The 21,991-nt window shown below is 40.2% G+C and overlaps 1 protein-coding gene across 1 annotated transcript; it reads left to right on the top strand.

Annotated features, from left to right (window-relative positions):
• Positions 1–859: 859 nt before the first annotated feature.
• scp2a (sterol carrier protein 2a) lies at positions 860–21,425 on the top strand. The gene is made up of 16 exons (XM_086203139.1): positions 860–1,030; positions 2,332–2,389; positions 2,472–2,543; positions 2,679–2,810; positions 3,271–3,335; positions 7,840–7,966; positions 8,436–8,499; positions 8,595–8,681; positions 8,791–8,941; positions 9,537–9,684; positions 10,149–10,256; positions 13,748–13,901; positions 14,676–14,772; positions 16,318–16,447; positions 17,722–17,801; positions 20,472–21,425. The coding sequence occupies exons 1-16, from the start codon at positions 977–979 to the stop codon at positions 20,565–20,567; spliced, it is 1,623 nt and encodes a 540-aa protein (XP_086059265.1). The 5' UTR covers positions 860–976; the 3' UTR covers positions 20,568–21,425.
• Positions 21,426–21,991: the final 566 nt, after the last annotated feature.

Here is a 21,991-nt window from a genome sequence, read left to right as displayed (position 1 = left end):
CGTTGAAACTTCTGTTATGCTCGTGGCTGATCTCCTGAAAGTTGAATGACAGACTAATGCGACCGCAGAACATTTGGACAAATCATGTGAGCAGTCTTCAGGCTGTTGCGGTTGGACTGCCTGAGTCCCACCGTCATTTCACTTGTCTTTGTGCAGTGAGAGGAGGAGACTTCTTCCTGTCATTGCAGTGTTTGAACAGATGGTCCTGTACTTCTGGTGGGACCATAAGTGTGTGTGATTTATCACCTGGTATCCCAGGATGGAGCAGAACCTTCTCCATACTGGGGGCAACATCTGCTGTCAGTCGGATGGTTAAACTTTTGTAATTGCTGACCAATTGGTAAACAGACCTGCAATGAACAAGGGAAAGGACATTAGAGAGAGAATTTGATTTTAATAGCATAATTTGAAATTGAATTTATTATTATTAAACTGATCTCATTGCTTTAAATTGCCTATCTGAGCATTCAGTTAACTCTATGCTAAAATAATGTGTTCCCGCAGTTCAAGTTCAGTTCTTAGGATTAAATTTCATTTTACTGAGACAGATTTTTGGTCCATAAGGAGGAGGAGTCGAACACAGATTCATAGAACTCTCATGCACATCTTTGGTGATTCCTTCACGGTCGGTCCGTCAGTCTGGACAGATGTACTCCTTCGCTGAGCCGGCAGCACAATGCATTTTCTGGACCTCCCAAGTCCAGGGCTGGACTCCCGGGTTAATAATATCAGGCGCAAATTACACTCAAATAATGAAGAAATAAAGAATCTCAGAATCTATACTAATGCTGATCCTCACTCCGTCCCAGTTAGTGACGAAAGACAAGGAAGTTGTTTTCTTTCGTCAACGTGGAGTGACACTTCCTGTCGGCTACAAAGAGACGATCTTTGTGGCAGCTGGACACTGTCAGTGACGCTGTTCGGAGGAGCTTTTTAAAGTGTGTGCGTGTTCACCTGCAGCTGAAGACAAGCGAACATGGCCCCCAAGAAGACAAACCGGGTGTTTGTCATCGGCGTGGGTATGACAAAGGTAATTTTCGCAACCTTCCGACTGTTGAGCCGGTAAAATTGCTTTGACTTGAGGCTAGCTAGCATACGTGGCTAAAGGATTCAAGTTCCAGCATGTTCAGTTTCAAAGTTGCAGTGAAAGGTCACTTCACTTTAATTTATTGTGCTAATGATCTGTAAACGCCTCTTTCACAGCTGATTGGAACGGTGCGCATCTTAAACTCTAGCCTTTCCCAAACAAAGCACCGCTTACTAAGGTTTGTAGCCTGTTCGTGGGCTGGTTGCTGATCAAGGTTTGGGTTAAATGGCCTTCGTGCTCGTATCCCTCAGGTCCATAGTTCACGGCCAACGGAGAACTATCATCTGTGTGAAGGGTCACAAACAACACCTCTTTAAAGTGCTGCTCAGCGCTTTGTTTCTGGGAGAAAAGAACAACTAATTTTGTAGGTCTGTCTGAAGACTTGTCTTAATAAACATGTTGCAAGTAGAAAGAAAGCTTTCATGTCTCTGGATGACGGCATGACTCAGTGACGCACCACCTCTGATGGTTACCGTGTGCTGAAATGATATCGAGGCTTTCTCTGTGTTGGAGGTGAAATTTTTATTTTTTTATGTTATTGGGGGTAAAAATTTGATTTGAACTCTTACAAAAAGATGCTCCTATGGTGAAATAAATGGTCCCAAAGATCTTGAACACAAAATGTGATTTTTTTATAAGCCCACTCAAAGTTAAACATTTGAAATTTACATTTATGACTTTGCAAAAATCATCTTTCAACATTAGTCTTTATTGCACACAAGGAGTTCAGCAAAGTTATCCACACAGCTGTAATTTTGGCCTTGCAAGTGTCCAAATATTAGTATAACAAATGGAGGAGGGTTGGAAGCGCTGCATGGGTCCGGTGGATTGTTATGGTGTATATGATTATATATGGATTACAACATAAGAGTTGATTATTTATCCATACTCTTACTAAAATACATATTACATTTTATATTATAATGCAACGTAAGCTACTTATCATTACTACCACCATGAGTGCTACTTTGATTTTTTGTTCACAACTGTGTTAATGTTTATTTGATAGTTACATTTTTCTGATATATATATATATATATATATATATATATATATATAATATAATATAATTTTTTAATTTTTTTTGCACTAAATTTGTATTACTTTTTATATTTCTTGGGGGCTGGGTCCTAGTACGTGTACTTGGCGTCCTGGTGGTGGTGATAAAAGAAGAAACAATAGAACATGATTGCTTATCTGGAGTGAACCTGTCTGTCTGCTTGGTGTTTCCTATTTTTTTGCAGTTTGACAAGCCAGGAGCCCGTGGTGAGAGCGACTATCCTGATATGGCCAAGGAAGCAGGTGCTTATCTCTACATGTGGTTGATAATTTATCTGAATTGATATTTTATAACATGAACTGCGCGTTTACATCCTGTTTTTAGCCCAAAAGTCCCTTGCAGATGCAGGAATCCCATATTCTGCCATTGAACAAGCCTGTGTGGGATATGTCTACGGTATGAGCTTCAATAAAATCTGATCGTGTAGGCTCCTCTCTTGTATACTAAATTCTTACCATTTTATATAATGTTTTTTTGGTCTGATCTGAACCAACTTCAATCAAGTACAACTTCTCTGCCTTTCTGGCTCAGGGGATTCCACATGTGGGCAGAGGGCCATCTACCACAGTCTGGGCTTGACGGGGATCCCCATCATCAATGTAAACAACAACTGCTCCACGGGCTCCACTGCTCTCTTCATGGCACGCCAGCTGATCCAGGGAGGTGAGCTGAGGAGCAGGCCTTGAAAAGGAGGAATCTTCTAAAATCATTAACAGGTTTTTGAAAGCATTTCAGTGTCAGTTTAGATGCCTGAAGGTCCCCCGCTGTCGTAGATCAGCTTTGATCTTTCATACACTGGGCTTCATTAGGCACTAGTAGTTGTTTTGGCATGATCAGTTTAAGGAGGAGGCGGTTTTTTTGTGCTAATATTGTCACCTGGTCTACTGTTAATTGTGTGAGTTGGAAATTAGTATCGTTTACATGTTAATGGATCTTTGTTTTTTTTAACGAAGCAAGATGAATAGATTACATTTGACACATTCATTTTAAAGTACGTTTGCATGAAAAAGCTTATTCGGCATTAAAATTCTAAGCACTTTTACTTTATGTTTTTTTTTTTTTTGTGTTTAAAATGTAAAAATGATCTTTCGAGGCTTACTGATATGCTAATGTGCTTGTGCAGGGCTTGCACAGTGTGCACTGGCGCTAGGTTTTGAGAAGATGGAGCGGGGTTCTTTGTCCACAAAGGTACAAGTCTATACACACACACACACACACACACACACACACAAATACATAATGGGTTCGGAAAGTATTCAGACCCCTTCACTTTTTTCACATTTTGTTATGTTGCAGCTTTATACTAAAATCATTTCAGTTCATTTTCCCCCTCATCGATCTACACTCAATACCCCTTAATGACAAAGTGAAACCAGGATTTTAGAAAGATTTGCAAAATTTTATTAAAAATGAAAAACTCAAACATCACATTTTCATAAGTATTCAGACCTTTCATGTAAAGGGAGACGATATGTAATACCCCCGTTCTGACTGTTTCAAACAAATGTCAACAATGACAGCCTACAGTCGGTGTTGTGATGCGGCGATGTTGCAGGACCAATGCCGACGGTCAGAAACATTGACTCCAACCAAGACACCCAGATATCTTCGATGTTGAGTCACTGATTTTTTTTTAATTTTTTTTTTAAGTGCTTCGTAATATGGAGGATACAAGCCTGGTATGATAAAGTGTACATGTAAATAAAATCACAATCAAAAGAAACTTACAACACTAATAAATGACTTCTGTGATGAAGTTTAACAACTGCCAACGTTAACCAAGATCAAAAGCTATAGTACAAAGTACATGAAGGCACTATTGATACAGATTAATCAGTTTACTCTGAATGTCAACATTGTTATGAATTCTCTCTCAAAATTATAAAATTAATATTTACAAGTTTCCATTTTACAGTCACACTCACCCGGAGGATACAAGCCCGGTCTGACTTGTTCCCGCGGTGATGGGTTTTATAACTGCATCGTTACCTTGGATACTATATTAATGTAATAATATTAAATATAAAAAAATAGCAGCATAAAATAATGAAAGTAACACAAATATTTACACCTTACAACTATTAAATAAAGTTAAACTTACTGACAAAATTATATTCTATATTACAAGATTTTGCTATTAGTGACCGTTTAAACCGCATTGCATTTAATGTAACATGCGAGAGGCATGTGTTTCATCTACTCAGTACTGAGTTGAAGCACCTTTGGCAGTGATTCCAGCCTCCAGTCTTCTTGGGTATGAGATGACAAGACTTGCACACCTGGGTTTGGGGATTTTCTGCCATTCTCCTCTGCAGATCCTCTCAAGCTCTGTGAGGTTGCATGGAGACTGTCGGTAGACTGCCATTTTCAGGTCCCTCAAGAGATGTTTGATTGGGTTCAAGTCAGGGCTGTGGCAGGGCCACTCAAGGACATTCACAGAGTTGTCCCGAAGCCACTCCTGCCTTGTCTTGGCTATTTGCTCTGGGCCACCGTCGGCCCAGTCTAATGTCTTGAGCGCTCTGGACCATTACTTTGCTCCTTTCAGCTTTCCCTCAACCCTGACCAGTCTCCCAGTCCCTGCTGCAGAATGATGAGTTGTGCCTGGTTTCCTCCAGACATGACGCTTAGAATTAAGGCCAAACAATTCAAGCTTGGTTTCATCAGACCAGAGAATCTTGTTTCTCATGGTCTGAGATTCCTTTAGGTGCTTTCTCGTAAACTCCAAGCTGGCTTTCCTGTGTCTTTTCCTGAGGAAAGGCTTCCGTCTGGCCACTCTGCCATAAAGCCCAGATTGGTGGAGTGATACAGTGATGGTTGTCCTTCTGGAAGTTTCTCCCATCTCCACACAGGATCTCTGGAGCTCAGCCAGAGTGACCATCGAATTCTTGGTCACTCTTAACAAGGCCCTTCTCCCCCGATTGCTCAGTTTGGCTGGGTGGCCAGCTCTAGGAAGGGCCCTGGTTGTTCCAAACTTCCATTTAAGAATTATGGAGGCCACTGTGCTCTTGAGAACCTTCAGTGCAGCAGAATTTCTTTTGTAGCCTTCCCCACATCTGTGCCTCCACTCAGCTCTGCAGCAGAGCTCTGAGCTCTGCAGGCAGTTGCTTTGACCTCATGACTTGGTTTTTGCTCTGATCTCCATTGTCAGCTGGGAGACCTTTATAAAGACAGGTGTGTGCCTTTCCAAATCATGTCCAATCAGGTGAATTTACCACAGGTGGACTCATATCAAGGTGTCGTAACATCTCAAAGAAGATCAGGAGAAATGGAAGGCATCTGACCTAAATTTCATGTGTCATAGCAAAGGGTCTGATTTCTTAGGACAATGTGATATTTCAGTTTTTGATTTTTAAAAAATTTGCAAAAATTTCTAAAATTCAGGTTTCACTTTGTCATTTTGGGTAATTGTGTGTACATTGAGGGGAAAAAATGAAGTGAAATGATTTTAGCATAAAGCTGCAACATAACAAAACGTGAAAAAAGTGAAGGGGTCTGAATACTATCCGAATATAAATATAAATATATATGTTTATGTATGTGTGTATACATGTGTGTGTGTGTGTGTGTGTATGTATGTATGTATGTATATGTATGTGTGTATATATATATATATATATATATATATATATATATATATATATATATATATATATATATATATATATATATATATATATATATATATATATATATATATATATATATATATATATACATACATACATACATACATACATACATACATACATACATACACACACACACACCTGTGGTCTCTGGACTGTAGGAGGAAGCCTGTCAACCTGCAAACTCCACACAGAAAGATCCCTTGCCTGAGCCAGGACTCAGGACTGTGAGGCAACAGCACTAAACATATATGTATATAGATAAGTTGAAATGTGGCTCTTTTTTGCTTTTTCATAATGATAACACAAATCAAAATATAAAAGAAGCGATTGCCAGTCAACCATCTCAATCAATCAACCTCCTGTTGTGGTTTTTTTTGTGGGATTTGAATTGCAAGGTTCAGTGTATCAGCTTTGAATGATTCCAAGCCTGCATGCTGTGTTCGAACAATTCAGTTTGTTTGTTTTGCCACTGAGAGAAGCCTTTCACAAAGCTTTAATTGTTGTATTATTCACCACGATAATTGCAAGATAAAGCTCCAAAAGACATGATGATTGCAAGGAGGATTTAATTATATAGACGCTGTCATTGTTCGGCATGAGCACCCCCATAGTGGTAGTTTACTAAGAGCGCTGGTCTCGATAAAAAAGCGAGAATTACAGTCAACTGAATGGGTCATCTGCCCTGTGAATTATGCAGTTTGCGTCACAGATGAGTGATTTGCCGTTTTTCGCCCATTTATTCCAGATGAAGGGAGAGATTTATTTTTTGGGATGAGCTGCAATTAATAATTCTTCCACATTAAACTTGCGGAACTGTCCGTATTTATTATGATACAAATAAGCATTATTTTGTCATACGATAGTGCTCATCCTCGATGTTTCGTCTGTTTTAAGTAAGCTCAATACTGATTTTGGAGCAGAAAATATTGATGGGTAGCTGATACGTGCTACTGTGGAAAGAGTGAATTTTTGTGTCAAAACTGATCCTTTGCTCATTGTACACCAAGTTTGTCCCACTGTGGCTTTGTAAAGGCACTAATTTTTGAAACAAATAACTTGATAAAAAATTTGGCTCAGAGGTACAGTGGCTGTCCAGCAACCGAGGGATCGCTGGTTTGATCCTCACGTCCCCCCCGTGTTGAAGTATCGTCGAGCAAGATGTTGAACTCCTAATTGCTCCTGATGGCCCTGAGACAAACCGGTGATCCGAGGGTGAACCCCGCCTCTCGCCCAACGTCAGCTGGGATAGGCTCCACCCCCCCCCCCACCCCTCAACCCTTCATAGATAATGTAGAAAATGGATGGATGGAAAATATTGAACAATGTCATATATGACTATATAAATAAAGACCAAAATAAAACAATAAAAAAGAAGGCAGAGTGCTCTCTGCTGGACACTTTCTTATACCATTCCTATATCACCATCGGCATTGTTTTCTGCTTTTTACGTGTTGTAAAAGCTTACGAATGTTTGTGCGTATCGCAAACACATACATCGCTACACTGTATCTCTACCTACCTACGATTGGCCGATTAAGGCTGAAATATTGGTTGACCTGAATATTACTAGTTTCAACTCCTCTTCAGAATAACAGGTATTTTTGTGAATGAGTACAAATTAAAAATCTATACATCATTTTAGGGAGACACAGTATTGGCCTGTCATTGACAGATATTGTGTAATTTTAAAATATATATTGTATATTATTCCATGCCTATGTGTGTTTTATAGTATACATAAGTGTTGGTCTGATGGCAGATATTCATATGGTCCCAGCTTTATTGTGTGTGGTTGCAGATATTTTGAAAATATACAGTGGAAAAGCTTTAATTCAAATTGCCATATTTACATGATTTTTTCAATAAGTACAAAATGGGAATATAATCTTAATGTATATGTAACATGGACATAGGTAAATATTGGCTATCCCCCAAATCCGATGTTAAATATATTGAGTCATTCGCACAATTATTCTAGTATTCTACTTTCTTAAGTAATGCGTACTCTGATATGAGGTGGAAAATACTATATGTACCTGATCTTTCAGTGTATTTGTTTCCAGTACACAGACAGGACCAGTCCCATGGACAAGCATATGGAGGTGATGATCAACCGTTACGGAATGGTGGCAGCTCCACCAGCAGCACAGATGTTTGGCAACGCTGGCCGGGAGCACATGGAGAAATATGGTACATATATGCTTTATTAGAGCAACCTTTTTAGTAATTATTTAGCTTTCATATCTTTGGAAAGAACCCACGCAGGAACAGGGAGAACATGCAGACTCCACACAGAAAGACTCCATGCTCTAGCCGGGGCTCAAACCCGGAACCTTCTTGCTGTGAGGCGACAGTGCTGACCACTGCACCCCCGTGCCGCACATTTATCACCAGTAATTAGATTTGTAAATCTAACTTGCGCTATACTTGAAATCACTGAAATTGATTTTAGATTTTCGCTACATTGATGGTCAAAATACAGCCCGTTGTGGAGGCATTAAGTGCACAAATGAAGATAATTAGCGTTGCTTGCTGAAGGCACTGTGACTATCAGGAATATGGCAATGTTTGCGTTCTGTGTCATTTGTGAAGCCAAGTAGTGACATGATCAGAGGTCAGATGTTGCTCATGTTATTTCCAATGTGTAAATTTCTTTCAGGCACCAAACCTGAACACTTCGCCAAAATTGCGTGGAAAAACCACAAGCATTCCATCAACAACCCGTAAGATACAGATGACTCTAAAAATAGACTGGAGCCTCTTCACATCCCACTGTGAGGGGACAGTAATATATGAGTTTATGAATGTGTGCGTACAGTTATTCCCAGTTCCAGGATGAGTACAGTCTGGAGCAGGTAATGAACTCGAGGAAGGTGTTTGACTTCCTGACACTCCTCCAGTGTTGGTAAGGAATAACACATTTATTTTTATTCAATAGATATAAGAGAAGGCTAGCCAGTAGCTATTGATTGTTTCATGTTGCTTCTAATACAACCCTGTCTGTCTGTGGTTAGCCCGACATCAGATGGGGCTGGGGCAGCAGTTTTGGCAAGCGAGGCCTTTGTTAGGACTCATCATCTGGAGAACCAGGCAGTGGAGATTCTAGCCCAAGAGATGGTGACAGACCTGGCCTCAACTTTTGATGAAAACAGCTGCATTAAGATGGTGAGGACTTTCGTCAGTACTGTACTTCTTTTGTGATTTCATGGCAGTAGGTTAGGAGCTTCAAATGTTTTTTCTTTTGAAAACAAATCCCTAAGAGTGCTTCCTCTCATTGAAAGAAGAAAGAGATTAAGCAGAATTAAGGAGTGTGTGTGTGTGTGTGGGATGTAGCTGTTGGATGATTCACCTTGAGAAAGGTTGTGGTAAACACAATGGACAATTGAAAAAACTGAAGAGATAACAAAAATCCGTGCTACAAAACCAGACGCCATGCAGTGTTCTTTGTCAAAACTGGAGCATACATTACCCACCATGAAACCTGACACTAGTTCACAGTGCTGACCCACTTTAGCCTGAAGCCATTTATAGATGGAGCAAAGCTCCCTTTTGAGCCACAATAATTAGACAAGTTCATCTTAATTGAAAATAAGTATTTGAAACAGTCATTTGGCAACCCCTATTGCTCCCAAAATATGAATTAAAAGTCAGTTAATCTTTACTCAAGAAAGGTTATGTATTTAATGTACCACATTATGGAGGTTCTACAGTCTTGTCATAGAGGTTTTGGCTTAACCCCCCCTTAAAAATGTCTTTTCAGGTAGGTTATGACATGTCTCGGCTGGCTGCTGAAAAGTGTTTTGAGGCTGCAGGTCTGACACCCAATGATGTTGATGTGGTCGAGCTGCACGATTGCTTCTCAGCCAATGAGCTCATCACCTACGAGGCCCTGGGATTGTGCCCGGAAGGTACGAAGGTGTCCTTGTGTCATGCTGATAAGAGCAGTAATAAACACATTTTTCAGTGTTCCCCAAGTTGAACTTGCAAATGCTGTTTTCAAATGACACATACAGTGTCTCAGTAGCGGCTTATTCCCATCACTTTTCTACTCACTGAAGCATTCAGTGACCCCTTGTGCCCTATGGATGGATGCATTGTCATCCTTGAAGAGGCGTTTCCCATCAGGATAGGAATGTTCAAGCCTCAGAGCAACTTTGTAATGATTTACAACGACCCTTCTCTCTGTGTGTAAGGCAGTGCATAATAAAAAGGAAATTACTCTCCATGCTGATAATATATGAATTGATTTGATAAGGACAGCTCAGTCTCAAGGACATTTATTGGATCTCATCTTGATATCCTGTCCACACTGTCAATGTTAATTCTGTTCTGCACACTGATTGAGTCTTCTTTGTTTTTACAATATCTGCAGGTAAAGGAGGAGAGCTAATAGACAGAGGGGACAACACATTTGGTGGCAAGTTTGTGATCAACCCCAGTGGTGGTCTTATCTCCAAAGGGCATCCTCTTGGTGCGACAGGTACACTGAAATGATATGGGAATGTTGATTGTGGTGGGTATCAAGGGTTAAATAGCATTTTGACCATTCAAAGCACTTAATACAATGATGGTGGATGCTGCTATTCCAACCAGTTCAGCATATTGAAAGGCTTTGGGCTTTCATTTACTAGGTCCTCTCTAATTCCTGAGACAAGCTGAAACTTGAACAATTTAAGCTTTGCCAAGCACTTTCCACATTGGCCAACAGGTGGCATGTGCCTCAAAACAATGGCCACTTGAACTGTAGCTGGGGAAAAATGATCCAAAGCCTCCATTTAAAGGCAACTGTCAGTGGCTCGCCAGGCAATAATGACCGTCTTCCTCCTGGATCTAATTTTTAATTATTACTATTTGTCAGAGTATTTATCCCAGAACGTGTGTGTGTGTGTGTGTGTGTGTGTGTGTGTGTGTGTTTCGAAACATCAACACATATACCCTGACTGACAGAACAAACAGATGAAACAGTTTCCTTCTTGTCCTTCATATTGTATTCTTGATTGTGTTTTTAATTCATCTGCTTCACACTCATTATCCCCAATATTGTGCTCCCTGACCTGTTATATTTGCTTTGACTTTCCCAGTCCATGCCATCAGTGCTCATCCTATCCTCTATTGTGTCCAGGTCTCAGTCAGTTAAGGTGACTTATAGTGTTGCTCTAATCTTAGCTGTCAAGCTTTGGCCTCTTCCCTCTGGGACACGACGAGCAGAGATTTTGACAGCTAATTGATTGCCTCATGCAGCAAACCACTCAGAGAAGGCAGCATGAGTCGTCTCTGGAGTTAGTCATTTTATTTGTATCGACATGTCGATCAGGGACCTTGACACGCTGCTTTATGAATGTCGTGAACTTTGGCCTTGAGCAACAAAAAGGCTCATAATTGCTCTACAGTTTGAAGCAGGCTCCTCAGAGGATGGGTCTTTGTTTACAATATGTCCCTCTCTCTGAATCCACCCTATGATAAATTTTCCAATTGAAAAATTTCTTTCTCACAAAAATTTGCATGGAGAATACGAGAGTGCTGCCGAAGGGGAAAGACACACCACCAAGAGGTCTTTACCCTTAAGTCCTTTAGCTCATTGGGATAATGAAGAAATGCAAAAGCTCATTAAGTAGATGGGATAAAATGCTAAGCTATAATGTTAGTGTAGAAGCTGACCCCGGTGAGATTATGGAGGCAGCTGCCAGATTAGTTGTCAACTCGTCACATCTAAGTGACGATATTGTGTTTTTAGATTTCGTGACTGAGAGATATGATCCGATTATAGCTACACCGAGGGTTTGTGTTTTTCATGATCTTAAACAGTTTGAATTTAACCCTTAGCGAGGGACATCGTAGATGTGTAGCAGCTGAAATCCCAACACCCACATTTCAGTAGGCGGCAAAATGCTTTTGTCAGTTGTCCAGTGACCTGCAAGCAATGCAGGTTGTTAGAAGAAAAAAAAAAAAAAAGGTGTAAAGCCTCTTCTCTTTCTGCTCTCAAATTTAATCCCAGACAGTGAGACTTGATTGTTCACTCTGAAGAATTAAGAGAAGTTGTCATATTTCAACATCACTGACGCGTGAAACAAGGGGGTTGTTGTCCTGTTGTTCGCCCAACAGGTGATTGATTTGTTGATCTAATCTAATCTTCCTCAGAGCTTCCAGGCCTGAAGAATCTGACGGTGAAGAATACTTTTTATTATGATCAGAAGTAAATGAACGTAGATGCTTTTTGTTGCTTGACTCACCATAATGTCTTTGAATTTTTATTTTTATTTTTTTTAAAGAGATGTTTACTTCTTTCATACACAAATTAGTTCTTATACATGACCGGGCTTTTTCTATTCAGTCAAACTCAGTCAGACTTATTTAGCCTGTAACTGCAATCTCCTGGGCTTGTAAAGACTTTACTGTTACAAGAAATACGCAACAGATATCAGGAGATAAAAGTTACAAATAGTTTTTCGGCTTTTCTTCCCGTGTCTGAGCCAAAACTGAGTTTAAAAAAAAATTCTCATTGTGTGTGGAAAGAACTTAGTGTCTAAAAACGTTTCATGAATGGAATTCATTGTGCCATTCCCTTTTAGCCCAAGCAAAAAGTTCAACATTGTTGTCTGTTGTGGCAGGATCCAGTGCTGCGTCATGGGCCTTCAACATAAAACAAACAAACAAACAAACTTCTGAGTACTGAGAGTATCACAGTGCCACCTCAGTATCTAGGCTGTCACACTGTAATCAAACCCAGAGTCCTGGTCCACAGTTTCATGCTGGCCAACTGGCAACTCGTCAATCTTGGATAGAGGTGGTAGACTGTGGCTGTAAGCAGTCAATCGGCTGAGGTTTTCCCTCAGGCCCTGGCTCTCTCTAATTGTCATTTGACCCTGGAGGATGAGGCCATAGTCTGACACCAAGGTGGTTTTCCGTGATCTGAGCCTCACAGGGAAACTTGGGGAAACAAGGCACCTTACCTGCCTCCTCATCTTCTTTTCCCCCCAGCTACCATGATAGAGGGGGACATCATAATGAGAAGCCTCTGCTTTTTCAGTGCCACTAAAAACTTCTTCCCAGGAGCCTCAGTCCCAATGATCATGGACAAAATCCCAAACTACTGAATGCATTCCCATCTACATCCTGTTGTACAACCCCCATTCCAAAGGTTACTTGCAGGACTTTTGAAAATTGTGGAAGGAAACATTCAGCGTTGCACCCAAAGTGCACAAATGTGTTTCAGTCAGTGACCAGTAGTCTTCTATCCATTGTCTCACATTAAATTTGTACTTTTTTCTGAAATTAAATTGCTAAACATATTGTCTTCCCAAAGAAAATTGTGCATATGGGATTGTCTTTTCGTTTTTTTCACTTTTAGCTCTTTTCAGCAAAAATTTCTGATCCGCCCGGCACTAAAACACTAACTTTAGTTAGTGGCTAACAGCTAACTGTATTAGCAGCGACTGTATTAGCAGCCAATGAGCCAGATAAGAATACAGACAATGAATGATGGCCTGTATTAGCCTGGCTACTAGAAACATGAAACCTTTGCTCTGTGTCTTCAGAATATACAACAACAAAAAAAAGATTTGCTAATTATATCAACTTTGAAATCTGCTTCCTCTGTTTGGGAAAAACAAAATCAATTGATACATACTTGATGAGTCTTACATGGAAAAATAGAGAAGCATGTTTTGATGTGGAAAAACTTGACTCGCTTCAAACCATCTCCAGTGCATCCTTTTTAATAGCACTACTTTCCATGGCTGTTTTTTTTCCCCATAGGATGATGATTTGTCTGAACTGCAATCTGCATTTCGAAAACTTAATTTTAACCAAATCTTTGATTATAATAAGCTCAGTGGTAAGAAGTACTCATCCCTGTTGACCCCTGTTCCTTTGTTTTTTCCACTCTATCTAATGTAGTTGTCGATGCGTTAAGAGTTGTGTACAGATTTTTTAAGCAGAAATTACACTGTGACCCCCCCTCCCCCCCCCAAGGTCTGGCCCAGTGCGCAGAGCTCTGCTGGCAGCTACGAGGGCAGGCTGGAAAGAGGCAGGTCACTGGAGCAAAAGTGGCCTTGCAGCACAACATTGGCTTGGGAGGAGCTGTAGTGGTCACTCTCTACAGCATGGGATTTCCCCTCGAGGCCAGGTATCCAACCATCAGTCACCTGTTTTGTCAGATGGTGAATATGCAGTTGATTTTATAACTGCTCAGTATCAGCTGGGTAACAAAAAAGTTGGTTTTCTGCTAACATATGAAAGACATGAACCACACACGTACCTCTGCAGCGGGAACAGCCTGATGGTCCATATCAGGTAGTTCATAGTCTTATTGAAGAAGTCCCTCTGGAATGCCTGGAGGTAATTGCCTCCAATTTGGCTCAAATGGGATTCACGAATGAAAAGACTTTAGCAGTCAAACGTCACGGTCACCTCAAAAAAATCATGATCCGAGGACCGTGTTGAGGAAAATTCCTTCAAATAAAATGAAAACCCACTTTGATTCAAGGATGACCTGAAAACCTGAAAACTGAGGCGTTCAAACGGGATAAAGTATTTCTAGTTTTTAGTCTTTCTGTTTGACATTTTTGTGGTTTTGAAAACCTTTGATCATTATTTGCGCATTATTAAAATCATATTTTTTTGTGCCTATGATAACTCAGAGTTGAATACATTCTTTTACTTTTGCCTCTACAATGAAGCTCTTTATTTGTGGGTTTATGTGCAATGGACGGCACAGTATCGTTTGCTTTATCCTTTATTTTGATCTAGCAACATATCATCTAGAATGAGCACGTTAGATTTTTGCAGCTTCATGTGTTACTCAACCTAAACCTCTGATAAATGAACCTTTTCACCACTTTTTGTTTCTTGTTTTTCCAGTAATTGTTTATGTGTTGTCTCTTTTTCTCCTGCTTCATAGGTCACAAGTTGCTGCAGTTCCAACCAGCTCAGCCAGCAGTTTGGAGCTTTTTAAAGTTTATCCAGTCTTTAAAGAAATAGAGAAACACATGCAAGAGGTAAAATGAATTAAATCTTTCATTGTCTTTCATCCATCCAGTTGAATTAATTAATTCCCCTTTTCTCGTGTCCACCAGTTGTCCTGTGATGAGCAAATTAAATAATACATGTTGATAAATATGGCGGCACGGTGGTGCAGTGGTTAGGACTGTCCTGTCACAGTTTGAAGGTTCCGGGTTTGAGCCCTATGATCTTTCTGTGTGAGTCTCCATGTTCTCCCTGTTCCTGCGTGGGTTCTCTCTGGTACTCCAGCTTCCTCCCACAGTCCAAAGACATCAAGAGGGGACGAGGCTGATTGATAGTCTAAATTGACCGTAGGTGTGACTGTGAGTGTGAATGGTTGTCTGTCTCTATGTGTTGGTCCTGTGATGGACTGGTGACCTGTCCAGGGTGAACCCCGCCTCTCACCCAAAGGCAGTCGGGATAGGCTCCAGCCCCCCCGCGACCCTTAACAGGAATAAGCGGTAGAAAATGGATGGATGTTGATAAATATTTTATGAAGATTAGATGCTGGATTAAGTAAACCAGTTAGCTATGTCATTTAATTTTTCAATGCAAAGATTATTTTATGATCTACAGATGCTTGTAAAGACAAAGGTAACTTTCGAACATCCACTTTAAACCATGAAAAATTCTGACAGAATTGTTTATTGTTGGTGTTAAAGGTTACTGTGGCCTCTCAAACATCTTTTTGGGCATAACTCAAGAAATAATATGCTAATCATTAAATTATGAAATTTTCAGCTTCAGTTCCCTGGGAACTTTTGTTGAAATTTTAGAAACACTCAAATTGCTGATTTCTTTGGGTTTTCAGCCAATGGTTTCTGCTTCCTCATTCAATGGCATCCTCCCCATTCTAGCAGCTTGTTAAATCGGGGCACTTTAAATTTGAGCAGGTCTGGGAAGTGACTTTAAAATACGTCCTCTTGTGTTTTGTGAACTTTGAGTGAACATTTAGATGTAAAGATACATAATTTGTAGTAAAACATCAACAGTGGGCTCAGTATAGCAAAACCAGGATACAAAGTAAATATGATAGCCTGTCTTTTATGACGTGAATATGTTAAGAATGGTGTGATCACGGGCTTTATGTTTCTCCATCTTTACATGCGTATACAAGCCAATCTCAATCCTTACTTTCACTCAATGACTGTTTGCTCGTGCAATGTTAATCTGTTTTTATGGAGTGAGAGACATGGGGCCGGATTGCTTCCAGGTGGGGTGCAGTGGGAGAGTGGGAGCATATGTAAAGGTTAACAGCAGTAACTTTATGCAAAAATGAAACACTATATTGACATATGAGTACTGCATCCCTTTTACTGCCTTTCACTTCCAGCTTTATAATAATACAGGCTGTCTGTATTGATGTAGCCTCATCTTGCAAATTAAGCCTGGTGCCGAGATGCATCTGTGAATCATCACAACCAAGTACAGAGGCAAAAAGCCCTCCACACAAAGCAATAAATGCCTTTTTATTTTGCCCATGCACTTCTCCAACCATTAGCATGAAAAAGAGTGTCTCAAAAAGCTTAAAATTCTTACAGGAAGGAGAAAAGCTGGTCAAGAAGTTTGGTGGAGTGTTTGCTTTTAAAGTTAAAGATGGACCGGATGAGAGCGAGGCTACGTGGTGCGTGGATGTGAAAAACGGCAAAGGTTCTGTCACCAATGATCCAGGTCTGTTTCTCAAATGAGCTCTGCTATGAAGGCCAATCAATATTAGAACAATTTTGTTTGTTGTGGATGGATTCAGTCCGTGTGAAACATGTCATCCCTAAAACAACAGAGGTATGTTTGATTCTTTGTAGTATCTATAATTTCTATCTCTGTGCACAAGACATACTCCAACAGTCTTCCCGTGAAGGTATGTTCACACCAAGGTTTATTTGGGGTGCGAGGATATAACTATGGTATGCATGACAGACTGTAGAGCGACAAGGAGGTGAACTTTGCGTCTACTGCGTCTTGTGCGAGTTCAGCTTGTTCAATTTAGGTGACAATTTCACCTTGGGACAGCTCATCGGCATTAATTGCCTGATGAAAAAGACCCACCTAAACTATCTCAATAACAACAACTCAGTACTGTGTGCGCCTCTTCAGAATATTAATGCGCCAAATGGAGGACAGACGTGATCAGTGTCACAGCCAGAATGTGATTGCCCGATGTTATTCAAGGAGACATAATGACAGTTGGCCCTCTATTTGATTGGGTATCTGGGAGACAAGCCCCTCCCCTCCTCTTGACGCATCCTGAACAGAAGGCGAAAGACTAAGTGGATCAAGTGACGTTTGCGTGATAATGCGATGCAAGAGGTTTTGTTTTTTTTGCTTTGGTGTGAACACAGCTTTAGTCAACTTAACAATGAACCACATGTCAAATTTTTTGATTGCTCCTGAATTGAGACTCAAAAGAGAAATGGGCCAAATAAGGCCATATTCAAAGTTCAGAAGTTCATCTCAGTTCATGGTTCAAAGTTAAAGAAATAGAATTTTGAAAGAGTTTGGCTAACCAAAACAAATTTCATACCGTAAACTAAATGACATGAGTGAACATGGATGAAATGCACAGCTGTAGATGTTCATCCCTGTGCTTGCGAGGTGAATACTGACACTGAGTCTGCTACACTCAAATACAAAGATGGGCTAAGAATCCAACACAAGTGTGTGTGTAATCACAGAAACCAACTGAACTGGAAAGCATCTGCTACACAGCTGCTTTCAGTAGGCTACAGATGTAGGCTTCAATAAAATGCCAAGTCCGCCCCTCAGTGCTTTCTATATATGTCCATAGTCTTCGATACATAAACACAATCACATATTTACTTGTTTTCCTTTCTATTTCTTTTGTAAGTAAAAGCAAAAAGAAATTGTATGTGTGGAAACTGTAATCCTGGTCCTGGTGCATTTAATGGATCATTGCATTCAACCTCTGCAAATGAATTTTCTTTCAGATCAGAAGGCAGACTGTACTGTATCCATGTGTGATGAGGACCTTTTGGATCTGATGACTGGAAGGTTGAACCCACAAACGGTTTGTCTAATTTTACATGAGCAATTGTGAGAGTCAAACTCAACTGCTTCTAAAAAATTGAATGTATTGAGAGATGTCTGATAGAGGTCTGAAAGTATCAAGGAAATGAAAGTAACTTTGTGTTGACTCACGGTTAAGACTGGTCCGCCTCGAAACATTAAATTTCTCCATGCTCATGTCCATCACATCCTTCTGGTCTGAGGTATTTTTGGCATTTTATTTATTTTAGTAAGCTCAACTGTTGTTTAGATTTTATATTAGCTCAGGCTCCAAAATCAGGTTATCCTTTCAGCCATGATTGTTCAAAGTCCACAAAGAAACGACAGCATAGGGCACATTATTCAGCCACAGCTTGACGCAACATGCTAATGTACACTACCAGTCAAAGATTTGGACGCCTTCCCATTTAATGTTTTTTCTTTATTTTCATGACCATTTACACAGTCCAAAGACATCAAGAGGGGACGAGGCTGATTGATACTCTAAATTGACTGTAGGTGTGACTGTGAGTGTGAATGGTTGTCTGTCTCTATGTGTTGGCCCTGAGATGGACTGGCGACCTGTCCAGGGTGAACCCTGCCTCTGGCCCGTAACTGCTGGGATAGGCTCCAGCCCCCCAGCGACCCTTAACAGGAATAAGCGGAAGAAAATGGATGGATGGATGGATTTATATCGTAGATTCTCACTGAAGGCATCAAATGTACTCATGGAATTATCTAGTAAATAAGTGCCTTCAGTCTGCGGTCCAGCTCATCCCAAACCATCTGGATCAGGTTTAGGTCAAGGGACAGTGAAGGCCAGGTCATCTGGCACAGCACTCCACATTCTCCTTCTTGTTCCAGGAGGTGTCTTTGGGGTCATTGTCCTGTTGAAAAATAAATGAGGGTCCAACTAAAAGCAGATGGGCTGGCATGTCACTGCAGGATGCTGTGGTAGCCCTGCTGGTTCAGTGAGCCTTCAGTTTTGAATAAATCCCCAACAGTGTGACCAGCAAAGCAGCCCCAAATCATCACACCTCCTCCTCCGTGCTTCATGGTGGGAACCACGCATGTAGAGACTGTCTGTTCACCTTGTATGCGTCGCACAAAATGTGGCGGGTTGAACCAAAGATCTCAAATTTGGACTCATCAGACCAAAGCACACATTTCCGCAGGTCTGATGTCCAGTCCTTGTGTTTCTTGGCCCAAACAAATCTCCTCTGCTTGTTGCTTAGCAGCAAGGGTGGCTACTGAGAGAAATCTAAAATAAATGAAAAAATGTAGTGTTATTTATCAATTTTGTCTTTGCTTCATAATTCCATATCGCTTTCTTCATATATTTGATGCCCTCAGTATGTGTCTACAATGTAGAATGTAGTGAAAGTAAAGACAAAGCACTGAATAAGAAGGTGTGTCTAAAGTTTTGACTGGTAGTGTACATCAAGCTTTAATGATAGTTGAGCTCTAGAGATGGTAACGTTCAGGAGGAGTAGTTGCGAAGCCAAAAGTAGGCCAGAAACCCGGTTCCACGTGACTTTACTGTGTTCTTGGAAGACACAGTAAAGTCACCATATTGTGGAGTGGTGGCTGGTGTGAGCCTCACTTTCTTCAGAAACTGTTACAATGTCCGTGAACAAGATACTGAGCCCCTAATTGCTCCTGATGATAAGGTCAGAAGCATCAGTGTGAGGCTGATGGATGGCTTAATTTGCCACTAATTGCTTACTTTCTATAACACTGGAAAAGCGTGATATTAATGCAGCCTATATGCCTCTTTACCCTAAGGCGGGGGTGTCAAACTGGTCCAGTAAGGGCCAGTTTGACACCCCTGCCCTAAGGGATCCCTCTTGCTCCATGGTTGTCAGACTGAGCTTCCTGCGTCACTGTTGTCAAGCTCATTCCTTTACAGTATGAGAGAAAGGCCTTACCATTGAAGGCAATACTGAAATAGCTACTTTTGTAAGCTATGGAGTCCAAGTGTCTCTGGGTCCTATTTGCCTGTGAGGGTAATACGGAGTGTTCAGGAGACAGGTGGCTTTAATTGTGTTGCTTCATTTCATTTGCAATTTTTTTCATTTTATTTCTTCCCTTTCATAATAATAAACACGTAAAAAGATGTCTCTAAAGTTCCACACACCTTTAGATAGTATTGTATATAAATTCATAAAGAATACAGGACACATAGTAGCCTGGTATACAGAGAAAAGGCAATTTGAGAGAGACATCAGTCAGTTTCAGGTTTTGATTCTGAAACTAGGATGCTTTCAAATCATCTTGGCATAAAGTTAGGACATTGTGGGATATGTATAATCCAGGCATATTGATTGAAAATAGGATAAATTCCTTTATGTACAAATGATCTAATTATCCCTTTATGCTCCGTATGTGGGGTACCTCAGGGAGCTCTTCAAATCAGAGCAGAGAGAAGTTGAATGAGAGATGTGAGCTCCGATTGGTCATTTTTCAATGTATTCTGCCAACAGATCATTTGGAGCTGCACACTGTGCTTGTACTCTATCAAAAGATTTGAGTGTTTTCTATACTTCTTCAGGCTGTCATAGATGCATCTCTCCACATTCTTTAGATAAAAAGGTTGACCGATGTTTCTCCTACAGTGTGTACTTGTTTCTCCTACAGTATGTACTTGTACTTGCTTCTCCTACAGTATGTACTTGTACTTGTTTCTCCTCAGGCATCCTCCAAAGGAAAGCTTAAGATCACAGGGAACATTGGCATGGCTATGAAGCTGCAGAATCTCCAGGTTATACCAAGCAAAGCTAAGCTGTGATCCCAAGTGGCCTCCAAGACCTGGTCTTGACTGACTGTCCAGACTGTGGTATGAATGAGCTGGAGCCCAATTGGTAGGAGAACACAAAAGCTATTGGGCTAATAAATTAAAAGGGCAGTGTTTGCAAGAAACCATTGACATTTTCAGGGTATCTGAATGACATGGCAGATCCAGGATTTGAGACCTTCTTTGACATTTTCATTCATTTTTCAGGCAATATGACATATGTCTTGATGAAAAACTGAATGTGTGTTGTGCAATTTTTAATCCGGTTAGTAAAATGTAACAATCACACACACTTACCTGTATATTTAATACTCTTTTAAAAAAAAAAAAAATCAAATATAAGTAATCTTTATCTGTATTCAGACATGAAAGGGGAATGGGCATAGTTTATTCCTTAAAATGGCCATGCAGCTGCTGTGCCTTCAAAGCATCAAATTGATTTACTATGGGCTTCAATATAATTATGAATGACATTTCTTCTGCCTTCCACTCTGCTTTTAACTTTTCTACCAAGATTTACTAGAAACCTGGACTTCTACTGATGAGTAGATTTAAGAATCTGTCAAGGATCAAGAGTCAAAGATTGGACTTAATTAGAATTCAAGAGGGCACACAAGATAAAGCGTAGAACCAAAATATTTTATGTAAATTCGGATAAATATTCTCTTGACATAATTTTAATATTTCATTCTGAATTTCATTTCTTTCTCATTTCAATGTCTTTCTGCTTTCTTTTAATGGTAAATGTTCTTTTTTTTTTTAAACAATGTAAAGCACAATAAATCACTTTGTATATGTACAGTGCTCTATAAATAAACTTTCCTTGCCTTTTTTAATCCTTTTTCCTCTCAATTTTTGTTTTAATTTTAAGTAAAGTCTGAAACATCAGAATGTTTTTTTTTTCTGGTTCAGGTAGAAACTGGTCTTCAATGTTCTGGAAGGTTGTGGAGCATGTTTTCTTTTGGGTTCGTGATAGACTTGTCTAGGCTGTATTGTGTGCCTTGAAAACAGGTCAATTCACTCTCCGTGCTGAACGCTTGGTCCAACGACCCCAGCCCTTCTTCCTTCAGGCTACTTTTTGCAAGTACAGTGACTAAGTCCATAATAAATAGTGGAAAACCTCAATAATGTGCACTCCAAGAAAGCACTTTTGACAGGGCCTTTTTTCGTAATGGAGGATTTCCTCCAAATAAACTTTGCCCACAACAGTAGTTTCTTATCTTTCTTTGGGTGTATAACTTACTGTGATGAGATCACATCACATCTGCTCTGGCTGGTCAGTTTCATTCGAGCAGATGAAGCTGGACAGGAGGTCTCATACAAATGGCACAGTGGGAAAAAAAAAAAAACGATATTGAAAATAAAACACCGTTAGCAAACTCCTGATTGCAAAAACAGAAATGGAATCAATATAACCA

This window comes from Aulostomus chinensis, chromosome 5 (assembly GCF_037954235.1).
Source record: "Aulostomus chinensis isolate RoL2024-O1b breed Wild chromosome 5, RoL_Achi_v1.0, whole genome shotgun sequence".
Taxonomy (NCBI): Eukaryota; Metazoa; Chordata; class Actinopteri; order Syngnathiformes; family Aulostomidae; genus Aulostomus; species Aulostomus chinensis.
The sequence above is the reverse complement of the archived record's forward strand: the minus strand, read 5'-3'. Positions and strand labels throughout refer to the sequence as shown.